Here is a 13254-nt window from a genome sequence, read left to right on the forward strand (position 1 = left end):
ATTTTTGTTTGACATGATATATTGGATATATATATATATATATATATATATTAAAGGTTCTTTAATAAAACACAACAAATGATATATTATTATTTATTTATCATCATTGGTTTATCACTTGAATCTCAGTGGTTGACTATTCAGTTAAACAATCACTTTTTAGATGAACCTAATAACAATTATTCTACCACCACAACTTTTGCAATAACCGATGAAGTAGACTACAAATTTTTTTTTTATTTTTTTATTTTTTTATTATTGAAATAGATAGATAATGGAGGAGGTGATATAAAACACAACAAATGATATATAATTATTTATTTATTTATTATCATTGAGTTATCTCCTGAACCTGGTTGATTGTTGGCGGCTCTAAGAATTTTTTTAGGGTGGTCATTAAAAAACTTAAATTAAAAAAAAATAAATAAAACTTGAATATATTAATATCACCCAAAAAAAAAAAAAAAAACACTCGCAATTACACAAAGTTTAAAATTTCCTTTACAAGATTTCATATTTTGAAATTGTTGTATGATATAATAGTTTTACTATCAACGTTATCAACTACATCTTTTTCAATATACACAATTAAGCAATCATTAAACTACTGATCTCCTTTTCAATTAGCAACATATTGCCTAAATAAGTAACAATCTAAACAAAATGCATTACCTTTTTGAAAAAATGTATCACATAAATCCAACAAATTCGACTGAAGACTAAAACAAGCACTAACAGACTAGTTATTTGAAAAGTGTGCATTTTTTTAATAAAAAAATAGCGATTTTAAAATATACCATTTGAAAACACAATTTAAAAAATCACAATGAAATGTTTGATTTGGGCTTTTAGACTAATTTGTTTGTTTGGGCAATTTTTGAAAGTGTTATGTCCACAACATTTTTACATTTACACACCAAAGCCTAAGTGGTAAAGTTTTCACTAGCTAATTCTAATTTGAACATGTCACTAAAATTATTATTTTGTCTACGATTAACAACTTGCTATTTAAGATTTATTACAAAAATGTTGTAAATATAGCATTTCTCGCAATTTTTTGGTTCAACGTTCAACGAACCAAAATATATAAATCCAATAATTTTTCTTCATTAGTTAATGTACATCCGAGTTCTAGGGTCAAAAATTGGTACCTAGACTTAAATTAAAGTTGCCAAAGAAGACCAAAGTTTTGTCAAGTATTTTTCATTGAGTAATACTATCGACACATAAAAATGCAAATTTTGTGCCACAATTTGCCATATGGTGAGTTGTGTTTGGTGGATGTATGATTGTGGGTCATGTAGAGACACATTTCCACCACTCACAACTCGCCACGTGACAAATTGTAGTACAAAATTGTACATTTTTTCATGTCACCGTAGCATAACTCATCTTTCACTAATGTGAAAGGGTTTTCAAGCTAAACGTGATTTGAATGTGTGGGTCCTTGACAAGTACAGGACAGCTTCTATACTTGAATAACTCATTTAACTTTATTTATAAAAGAAGAACCGATTTTCTTTATCACTTGAATCTCAGTGGTTGACTATTCAGTTAAACAATCACTTTCTAGATGAACCTAATAACAATTATTCTACCACCACAACTTTTGCAATAACCGATGAAGTAGACTACAAATTCTTTTTTTTTTTTTTTAATTATTGAAATAGATAGATAATGGAGGAGGTGATATAAAACACAACAAATGATATATAATTATTTATTTATTTAGTTATTATCATTGAGTTATCTCTTGAACCTGGTTGATTGTTGGCGGCTCTAAGAATTTTTTTAGGGTGGTCATTAAAAAACTTAAATTAAAAAAAAAAATAAAACGTGAATATATTAATATCACCCAAAAAAAAAAAAAAAAAAAACACTCGCAATTACACAAAGTTTAAAATTTCCTTTACAAGATTTCATATTTTGAAATTGTTGTATGATATAATAGTTTTACTATCAACGTTATCAACTACATCTTTTTCAATATACACAATTAAGCAATCATTAAACTACTGATCTCCTTTTCAATTAGCAACATATTGCCTAAATAAGTAACAATCTAAACAAAATGCATTACCTTTTTGAAAAAATGTATCACATAAATCCAACAAATTCGATTGAAGACTAAAACAAGCACTAACAGACTAGTTATTTGAAAAGTGTGCATTTTTTTAATAAAAAAATAGCGATTTTAAAATATACCATTTGAAAACACAATTTAAAAAATCACAATGAAATGTTTGATTTGGGCTTTTAGACTAATTTGTTTGTTTGGATAATTTTTGAAAGTGTTATGTCCACAACATATTTACATTTACACACCAAAGCCTAAGTGGTAAAGTTTTTACTAGCTAATTCTAATTTGAACATGTCACTAAAATTATTTTTTTGTTTACGATTAACAACTTGCTATTTAAGATTTATTACGAAAATGTTGTAAATATAGCATTTCTCGCAATTTTTTGGTTCAACGTTCAACGAACCAAAATATATAAATCCAATAATTTTTCTTCATTAGTTAATGTACATCCGAGTTCTAGGGTCAAAAATTGTTACCTAGACTTAAATTAAAGTTGCCAAAGAAGACCAAAGTTTTGTCAAGTATTTTTCACTGAGTAATACTATCGACACATAAAAATGCAAATTTTGTGCCACAATTTGCCATATGGTGAGTTGTGATTGGTGGATGTATGATTGTGGGTCATGTAGAGACACATTTCCACCACTCACAACTCGCCATGTGACAAATTGTAGTACAAAATTGTACATTTTTTCATGTCACCGTAGCATAACTCATCTTTCACTAATGTGAAAGGGTTTTCAAGCTAAACGTGATTTGAATGTGTGGGTCCTTGACAAGTACAGGACAGCTTCTATACTTGAATAACTCATTTAACTTTATTTATAAAAGAAGAACCGATTTTCTTTATCACTTGAATCTCAGTGGTTGACTATTCAGTTAAACAATCACTTTCTAGATGAACCTAATAACAATTATTCTACCACCACAACTTTTGCAATAACCGATGAAGTAGACTACAAATTCTTTTTTTTTTTTTTAATTATTGAAATAGATAGATAATGGAGGAGGTGATATAAAACACAACAAATGATATATAATTATTTATTTATTTAGTTATTATCATTGAGTTATCTCTTGAACCTGGTTGATTGTTGGCGGCTCTAAGAATTTTTTTAGGGTGGTCATTAAAAAACTTAAATTAAAAAAAAAAAATAAAACGTGAATATATTAATATCACCCAAAAAAAAAAAAAAAAAAACACTCGCAATTACACAAAGTTTAAAATTTCCTTTACAAGATTTCATATTTTGAAATTGTTGTATGATATAATAGTTTTACTATCAACGTTATCAACTACATCTTTTTCAATATACACAATTAAGCAATCATTAAACTACTGATCTCCTTTTCAATTAGCAACATATTGCCTAAATAAGTAACAATCTAAACAAAATGCATTACCTTTTTGAAAAAATGTATCACATAAATCCAACAAATTCGATTGAAGACTAAAACAAGCACTAACAGACTAGTTATTTGAAAAGTGTGCATTTTTTTAATAAAAAAATAGCGATTTTAAAATATACCATTTGAAAACACAATTTAAAAAATCACAATGAAATGTTTGATTTGGGCTTTTAGACTAATTTGTTTGTTTGGATAATTTTTGAAAGTGTTATGTCCACAACATATTTACATTTACACACCAAAGCCTAAGTGGTAAAGTTTTTACTAGCTAATTCTAATTTGAACATGTCACTAAAATTATTTTTTTGTTTACGATTAACAACTTGCTATTTAAGATTTATTACGAAAATGTTGTAAATATAGCATTTCTCGCAATTTTTTGGTTCAACGTTCAACGAACCAAAATATATAAATCCAATAATTTTTCTTCATTAGTTAATGTACATCCGAGTTCTAGGGTCAAAAATTGTTACCTAGACTTAAATTAAAGTTGCCAAAGAAGACCAAAGTTTTGTCAAGTATTTTTCACTGAGTAATACTATCGACACATAAAAATGCAAATTTTGTGCCACAATTTGCCATATGGTGAGTTGTGATTGGTGGATGTATGATTGTGGGTCATGTAGAGACACATTTCCACCACTCACAACTCACCATGTGACAAATTGTAGTACAAAATTGTACATTTTTTCATGTCACCGTAGCATAACTCATCTTTCACTAATGTGAAAGGGTTTTCAAGCTAAACGTGATTTGAATGTGTGGGTCCTTGACAAGTACAGGACAGCTTCTATACTTGAATAACTCATTTAACTTTATTTATAAAAGAAGAACCGATTTTCTTTATCACTTGAATCTCAGTGGTTGACTATTCAGTTAAACAATCACTTTCTAGATGAACCTAATAACAATTATTCTACCACCACAACTTTTGCAATAACCGATGAAGTAGACTACAAATTCTTTTTTTTTTTTTAATTATTGAAATAGATAGATAATGGAGGAGGTGATATAAAACACAACAAATGATATATAATTATTTATTTATTTAGTTATTATCATTGAGTTATCTCTTGAACCTGGTTGATTGTTGGCGGCTCTAAGAATTTTTTTAGGGTGGTCATTAAAAAACTTAAATTAAAAAAAAAAAATAAAACGTGAATATATTAATATCACCCAAAAAAAAAAAAAAAAAACACTCGCAATTACACAAAGTTTAAAATTTCCTTTACAAGATTTCATATTTTGAAATTGTTGTATGATATAATAGTTTTACTATCAACGTTATCAACTACATCTTTTTCAATATACACAATTAAGCAATCATTAAACTACTGATCTCCTTTTCAATTAGCAACATATTGCCTAAATAAGTAACAATCTAAACAAAATGCATTACCTTTTTGAAAAAATGTATCACATAAATCCAACAAATTCGATTGAAGACTAAAACAAGCACTAACAGACTAGTTATTTGAAAAGTGTGCATTTTTTTAATAAAAAAATAGCGATTTTAAAATATACCATTTGAAAACACAATTTAAAAAATCACAATGAAATGTTTGATTTGGGCTTTTAGACTAATTTGTTTGTTTGGATAATTTTTGAAAGTGTTATGTCCACAACATATTTACATTTACACACCAAAGCCTAAGTGGTAAAGTTTTTACTAGCTAATTCTAATTTGAACATGTCACTAAAATTATTTTTTTGTTTACGATTAACAACTTGCTATTTAAGATTTATTACGAAAATGTTGTAAATATAGCATTTCTCGCAATTTTTTGGTTCAACGTTCAACGAACCAAAATATATAAATCCAATAATTTTTCTTCATTAGTTAATGTACATCCGAGTTCTAGGGTCAAAAATTGTTACCTAGACTTAAATTAAAGTTGCCAAAGAAGACCAAAGTTTTGTCAAGTATTTTTCACTGAGTAATACTATCGACACATAAAAATGCAAATTTTGTGCCACAATTTGCCATATGGTGAGTTGTGATTGGTGGATGTATGATTGTGGGTCATGTAGAGACACATTTCCACCACTCACAACTCGCCATGTGACAAATTGTAGTACAAAATTGTACATTTTTTCATATCACCGTAGCATAACTCATCTTTCACTAATGTGAACTCATCTTTCACTAATGTGAACGGGTTTTCAAGCTAAACGTGATTTGAGTGTGTGGGTCCTTGACAAGTACAGGACAGCTTCTATACTTGAATAACTCATTTAACTTTATTTATAAAAGAAGAACCGATTTTTTTTTTTTTTTTTTTTTTTATATTGCTATCAAGCTCTCTATAGTAGCCAGTCCGCCACAAGTCCTATTACTGTTCTTTCATAAGAAAAAATGATGAATCCTGCTAAAGGGGATACATCATTGCTTCTTCTCTCCCTTCTTCTTGTTTGCCCAATCTGCACTTCCCTTGACACCATAACACCAGACCAACCCCTCAAGGATGGTGACGGTCAACTTCTACTCTCAAACCAAAAAACCTTTGCACTTGGGTTTTTCTACCCCGGCAATTCCAGCTACCGCTACGTTGGAATTTGGTATAATCAAATCACCGAAAAAACAGTTGTGTGGGTTGCAAACAGAGACGCTCCTCTCAATGATACCTCCGGAGTCCTCTCCATCAACGGTAAGGGAAACCTTGTACTCCACACCCAAAACCAAAACACTCCTATTTGGTCCACCAATGTTTCTTTTTCTGTCTCATCCACAAATAATTCTATGGCTAAGCTCTTAGATATAGGAAATCTTGTTTTGGTTCAACAAGACAACCAACGTTTTACATGGCAAAGTTTTGATTATCCCACCAATACTCTGCTTCCGTTTATGAAACTTGGGCTGGACCGACGGACCGGGTTGAACCGGTTCCTAACATCTTGGAAGTCCAAAGATGACCCGGGAATTGGCAACTATTCATATCGAATGGTTCCAACTGGGTACCCTCAGGTGAGCTTATACATGGGTCAGACTCTATTATGGCGTGCTGGATTTTGGACTGGCCTAAGATGGAGTGGTATACCAGCCAGAATGACATCAAATTACTTCTATGTTAGCTTTGTGAATAATCAAGATGAAACCACAGTTATGTACAGTCCATTTTCAAATGTAGCTGAACCCAAAGTTATTGTTAAAACGGTGGTGAATGAATCAGGAATTCTGCAACGGTCCTTATGGCAGGAGACTACATGGGTCGAATTTTGGTCCGCCCCACAAGAGTTGTGCGATAAGTATTTGAATTGCGGTCCAAATAGTTATTGTGACCCAGACAATATGGTCATTTTTGAGTGCAAGTGCTTTCCTGGATTTGAACCCAAGTCATCTCGTGATTGCATGAGAGAAAAGCAAGGAGTGTCTATGTGCAACAACGGAGAAGGGTTCATGAAGTTGGCACATATGAAAGTGCCGGATCCTTCAATAGCACATGCGGACATGAGTTTGAGTATGAAAGAGTGTGAGCAAAAGTGTTTGAGGAATTGTTCTTGTATGGCTTACGCAAGTGCAAATGAGAGTGAGGGAGGGATTGGTTGCTTGACATGGCAAGGGGACTTGGTGGACGCAAGAACATATCCTGATGGAGGACAAGATTTATACATACGTGTGGATGCGGTTGTATTAGGTACTCTTAAATCTTTTTTCTTTAAAAATTTGGTAAAACATTTTATGAAAATACACAGTGACTTTTCTCACTACATTTGGTGGCTGGGTCACCAATTTAGTGACCTAGGCAGATGACGTCGGTAGTCTGGTGGTTAGAGCCACCACTCCGATGATCAGCGCCAACATTCTGGTAGCTAGAGCCATCACTTTGGCAACCGATGTTGGCAATCCGGTCACTAAAGCTATTTGCTAGAGGTTTGATAACCGAAGCCACCATTCTGGTGGATGAAGACATCGCTCTGGCAGCAGTTGCCTCCTGTCCGGTTGTAGAAGACATCGTTCAAGCTATAATTACAACAATCTGGTCACTAGACCTCCTACACTAGCAATTCTGGTGACTCAGCTACTGATTTTGTTTGTTTGCTTGAAAATATTTATTTGTCATACTAAATACCTGAAAATTTTATTTATTTTACTTCAAAACAAATAGAATGTAAGCCAAAGTTCATGTCTATTGTATTATATTAGTCTGGAATTTATGCAGAATACTAGTTCAACATTTAATTTGCCCTATGGTAGTAACCTTCTATGGTACTAACCTTAAAGTTGACTTAGGTCATACTATTGAAAAATGATTTTCTCTATTTAAAATAGATCTATTTCATATTACAAATCTAAATGAGTATTACATTCCATATGGGAAAGAAATTATATATGGTTTTGTTAAATTATCTAAAAATATCAAAATTTTCACAATGCTGCCCTATCTATTTCATATAATTCAAAACTCAAATGATGTGTGGAAAAGTCAAAATTATTTAAGAGTTGTATACCCCTGACAACACAAGATTTCTACAATTATATTCATCACTCGTAGTAGGTCCTACTATGTAATACTTGTTTTATTTTATTTTTATATAGTTACAATAATAGGAGAGAGAGAATTTGAACTGTGATTCTACTTATATTAGTAAGAAATACTCTCTTGGCGTTTGACATTGTTGTTACAAAAATAGGTTTGCAATTTTTGTTTTTTGTTTCTTCTTTTAACTCGTTTTCGGCCTCAAAAAAGAGAATCACATATGGACATGACATTGTTGTGAGAACATGTTTGTCTTTTTGTTTTGTTCTTTTGACACGTTGGACCTCAAAATGAGAACCGCATTTTCTCCTTTTTTTAAAAAAAATAATAAAACCACATATTTTCCTTAAGCCCATTGTTTCATCCTTACTCTCATTTTCCTATAAATCTGCATCAACAAATATTTATGTTCAATCAACTTCTGAAATTTATGATGTCATTTGAATAATTTTTTTTTTTTTACTCAGCTCAATATGCTAAGAAAAATGGTCTTACTCAAAAAAAGAGGATGCTGGCAATTCTGGGAGTTTCTGTTGCTGTAATGTTTCTTCTTATAGTCTCAATTGTGTATTGTTTTGTAATGAAGAAGAAGAAAGGTAAGGAAGTTTAGAGCAATTTTTTTAAACCTATTTTTATACTTCTAAGGCTAGTGAACCAATGCTCCCAAAATTACTCCAACACTATGTTTCAGAGTTTATAAAAGAATAGGCAGAATACGTAAATTATGAAATAAAGTTGAATAAAATGGAATGGAAGTTGATATATTCTTCAAGCGTAGAAGTTGATAAAAGAAAAAAGGAAAAAGAACTGGATATATTTTGTTATTATACTCATAATCGTTTCTTTGGATCCAAAGATGGTATACTGAAGCAGCCAAGGAAATTTTTCAAATGCTATTCTTAAACTTCTTGCCTTTCAGCCTACGAATAAATGCATTTGCTCATTCCATTTGCACATTCTTATGTCTACCATACCCAAATGTCAAATTCAAAAGAAAGAGCACTCGATCTCGAAGATGACATGATCAAAAATCCCTTTTGACTTCTACAGAAAACATACATAAGCACCATTATACCCCATTTTACAAGCCTCTCTTGGGAGGGAAACCTGTCCTTCACTGCCAGCCAAGATATGAAGGACTTGTTGGGAAAAGCTGCTTTAGACCATACCAGTTTCTACCATTCATTGAGACATACATGTTTCTTACTTAACTCTACTCTGAATTGTAATTCGTCCTTCACTGCCAAACAAAGACAGAGCATTAAGGAATGCTTAGAAGCAGCTGCTTTAGACCATACCACTTTCCACCATTTAGCTGTTTCCATCTTGTTTCTTATTTCACTCCTGGTTGAAATTCATGTGACTTTTCCATATTTAGATGAAATCCAGTACATTGAGTTGTCTTAGCTAAATTTAATTGATGAAAATAATCTTGTAGGGTAGTATCTTTTGATCTGATAGGTTTCCAAGGCTACTGCATTTCTTTCAGGATACTGGATACTTTTGCAAACTCTGAAATTGCAGTATCATACACCCCCTTTTGGACAAAGTTGGGGATCAAAACACCTTCAGGGTGTCAATTATCATGCCATATGGATAATTTTTTTCACCCTTTCAACTAAAAGCTTGATGAATGGCCCAACCAATTCCCTGACATTTTAAGATTTTCTCCAGCCCCATTAGCAGGCCTGAAGAACTTTCATCACCCATAAGCACTTACCTCTTAAAAAAGTGCATTTTAACCAAATGGGATTTCCTGTCAATGATAAATAGAAAATTGTAAACTTCAATTTTTCCTCTTACGTTCCTCTGTTTCATTCTTTTATTTTAGTGTGTTTCTCAGTTTTATTAAATTAGGCTTTTGTGTGTGAATTCCTAATTGGACAGATATGGTTATTAGCATTATTAATTACTTGTTTTATTCCAGAGAAGAGGCATAGCACATATTCATATAGTGCTGACTCCACTTTACAATACTTCGAAGACTCTCCAAGTAGAAGGGACCTCAATGGAACTAGAAGAAATTCAAATTTGCCATTATTTGATCTAAGAACCATTATTGCAGCTACAGATAACTTCTCTATTGCTAACAAGCTTGGCCAAGGTGGTTTTGGCCCAGTTTATAAGGTAGTCTCATTGAATGAGTCCCAGAATTTGCATAATCTCATTTCAAGTGTGTTTATGCATCATAAATTCCATCATGAATGTTTATAGGTACTCATTGAGTATGAATTTGTTGTGTACAATTGGGCTTCCCCAAATAATTCACCAAGTTGAGTTTCTTTCAACAATTGTGCACAATGACAAAATGATATTTGGACTTTAATTGCAGGGTTTACTACAAAATGGAATGGAAATAGCAGTAAAAAGACTATCAAAATGCTCTGGACAAGGAATAAAACAATTCAAAATGGAATCTGCACTAATTGCTAAACTCCAACATAGGAACCTTGTGAGAATTTTAGGTTGTTGCATTCACAAAGAAGAGAAGATGTTGATCTATGAGTACTTGCCAAATAAAAGTTTGGACTTTTTCATTTTTGGTATGTCTTCTTTTTCACATTAACCTCACCCATCATCACCAGAAAACGATTCTCCCATTACAAACATATCAGTTCCAAATAGCAAGATTTATATGTAAGTAAGAAAGCACGAATGCAATATAATCTAATCCAAGTTCTCATTTCTTCATTTAGATGAAACAAAAAGGTCATGTTTAGATTGGGAAAAGCGATTTGAGATTATTTGCGGAATTGGTCGAGGGATCTTATATCTTCATCAAGACTCAAGATTAAGAATTATCCATAGAGATTTAAAGGCCAGCAATGTTCTACTTGACAATGCATTGAATCCAAAAATTTCAGATTTTGGTATGGCTAGAATTGTTGGAGGGGACCAAATTGAAGCTAATACAAATTGCATCGTTGGAACATAGTAAGTATGCTAGAAAACAAAGATATACTTTTTTAACCAATTACTTGACTACCATTTTTACATCTAAGGAGAGTACAAACTACAGGCCTATGTAAGAAAAAAATACTAAGGATATCTTTGTAATTTTTTTTCATATTGTGATACTTCAAATTTTACATGTATGTTAGTGCCCAAAGGGCTATCTTTGATCATTATATGTTGAGGTTCAATATCTTCCTTTTCATTGTGCTATGACAGTGGTTATATGTCACCTGAGTATGCAATGCAAGGACTTTTTTCAATAAAGTCTGATGTATATAGCTTTGGGGTATTGCTACTAGAGATCATTACTGGGAAAAGGAATAGTACTTACCATCATGATGGCCCTTCCTCAAATTTGATTGGACATGTAAGTACATGTGCAAACAATGACTGCAAAATTAAGCCTATATTGTTGAGCCTAATATGATTAATATCTTGTCTCAGGTTTGGGACCTATGGAGAGAAGACAACTCCATGAAAATAGTCGACCCGTTATTGGATGAGACATACCCTTCTAATGAAGTTTCAAGATGCATTCAAATTGGACTTTTGTGCGTGCAAGAACATGCAATAGATCGGCCAACCATGTCAATTGTTGTTTTCATGTTGGGTAATGACACTCCTCTTCCTTCTCCAAAACGACCTGCATTTATTTTGAAGGGTACTTACAATAGTACAGACAGATCAATTAGTGCAGCTTCTAATTCTATAAATGAAATAACACTTTCTGAAATTGATGGTCGTTAAAAACCCCAAACTATTTGAAGCAAGTACAAATATTCCATTACAACATAGGATTGAGTTACTCTATGTCCACTCTACATTACTTTTTTTTTTTTTTTTTTGTATGAACAATTGAACATAATGTATGCACTGTAAAATTCTTACAAAAAAGAAGATAATATATAATATTACACAAACTGTTATTGTCCAGAACTTGTGATGAAATCACTACCATCTCCTTTAGCTTTTTCTTTCAAGTGGTTTTTGAAATTAATATACAAAAAGTTAACTGTGTATATATGTTCAGTGGAGATAACTTCATTGGTTTTCAGAACAAGATGTCCAAAGTTACAAAGATCTTTTCTTTTGGTGTGAAATTTACTATGTTTAACCATGAAGATTTAAAAGAGGAACGCTGAATGCATAAATCTGGAATTTAATTTGGATTTTTGGGTGTTTTACTCAAAACGGAACCATTGTATTTATGAATTGTGCCAAGCCTATTGATATGCTTGGGTATGGCTAATATTTTTAACTTAAAGAACACTTCGACCAAGACAATATTACAAAATAAGTTAGAACAATAGTTTATAACTTTGATGGCAGATCCTCTTGTACAGCAAGGAGAAGTGTGAAAAAATGGGTGACAAAAAGTTGTAATCATTTCCTCATTTTTGCTTAAATTTGGCCCAATTCTACTTTTGTGGTCACTTATATTTGTGAAGGTGACTTATTGAGAGTGTGTGATTCTCTCCTTGAAGTTCAACTGAAAAAAAAAAAAAAAGAAAAAAAAAAAAGGGTCATCTCAAACTAGTTTTCCCAACATCAGCATCATACGGACCTAATTAATGTTATATAGCAGGACACAAGTGATGAATATAATTGTAGAAAATCTTATTATGTTAGACATTTACAAATTTTAAACAATTTCAATTTGTCAACCTGCTACTTATAGGTTTGCAATTTTATTTTATTTTATTGGTGAAATGGGGATAGGTTTGTAAAAATTATAAGAAAAAGAGAAGATCCATTGAGAGAATTTTAATATTTTTTGGGATGGTTTAATGAAACCATATATAACCAATAAGTTGCCTGTGCGATGCACGGATAATTTTGTGATATTTTATGTAAAACAGTTTTGAATAATGTTGTACATAAATTATAAAGAAAAAGTAAACTAAATTAGAGTAAAGAAACATATATATTTTGATATATTAAAAATTGGTTTAGTAGCTTTACTACATATTTGTAGCCTTCTTAAGGTAAGATTTTTTTTTTTTTAAATCATGAAACCAAAAATAAATGCAAAAGAGTAACGAGACCATGAAAATCAACTAATTTGTGTTGTGTTCACATATTTGTGTTAATCACTTTTGTCCCTAAAACAATTAGAAAAGTATACTAACAAATGTAATTGAAATTTGAGACAAACAAAAAAAAAAAAACTTTAAAACTTGATGCATTTCCTTTTACTATTATACTTTTAGACTTCACAATTTAAACCCATTAAAATCCAACATCAAAAACAACAAAATCAAGACTTAAAAGTCTCTTTTTAAAAAATATATAGAGAAAGTTATTCTATCAGATTTCAAAATCTCACAA

General features: G+C 31.3%; 1 protein-coding gene across 4 annotated transcripts in view; it reads left to right on the forward strand.

Annotated features, from left to right (window-relative positions):
- Nucleotides 1-5849: 5849 nt before the first annotated feature.
- Nucleotides 5850-13254, forward strand: part of LOC126698846 (G-type lectin S-receptor-like serine/threonine-protein kinase RKS1) — a 141335-nt gene continuing 133930 nt past the window's right edge. For 2 of the 4 annotated variants that reach the window (XM_050396341.1, XM_050396344.1), the window contains exons 1-3: nt 5850-7128; nt 8439-8567; nt 9899-10098. In XM_050396341.1, coding sequence (XP_050252298.1) covers nt 5850-7128; nt 8439-8567; nt 9899-10098 — 1608 coding nt within the window. Of the gene's footprint in view, nt 7129-8438; nt 8568-9898; nt 10099-10303; nt 10515-10667; nt 10906-13254 lie in introns of all 4 variants that reach the window. The other 2 variants (XM_050396343.1, XM_050396345.1) reach the window with 2 other exon arrangements.

The sequence above is a fragment of the Quercus robur genome, chromosome 9 (assembly GCF_932294415.1).
Source record: "Quercus robur chromosome 9, dhQueRobu3.1, whole genome shotgun sequence".
Classification (NCBI taxonomy): domain Eukaryota; kingdom Viridiplantae; phylum Streptophyta; class Magnoliopsida; order Fagales; family Fagaceae; genus Quercus; species Quercus robur.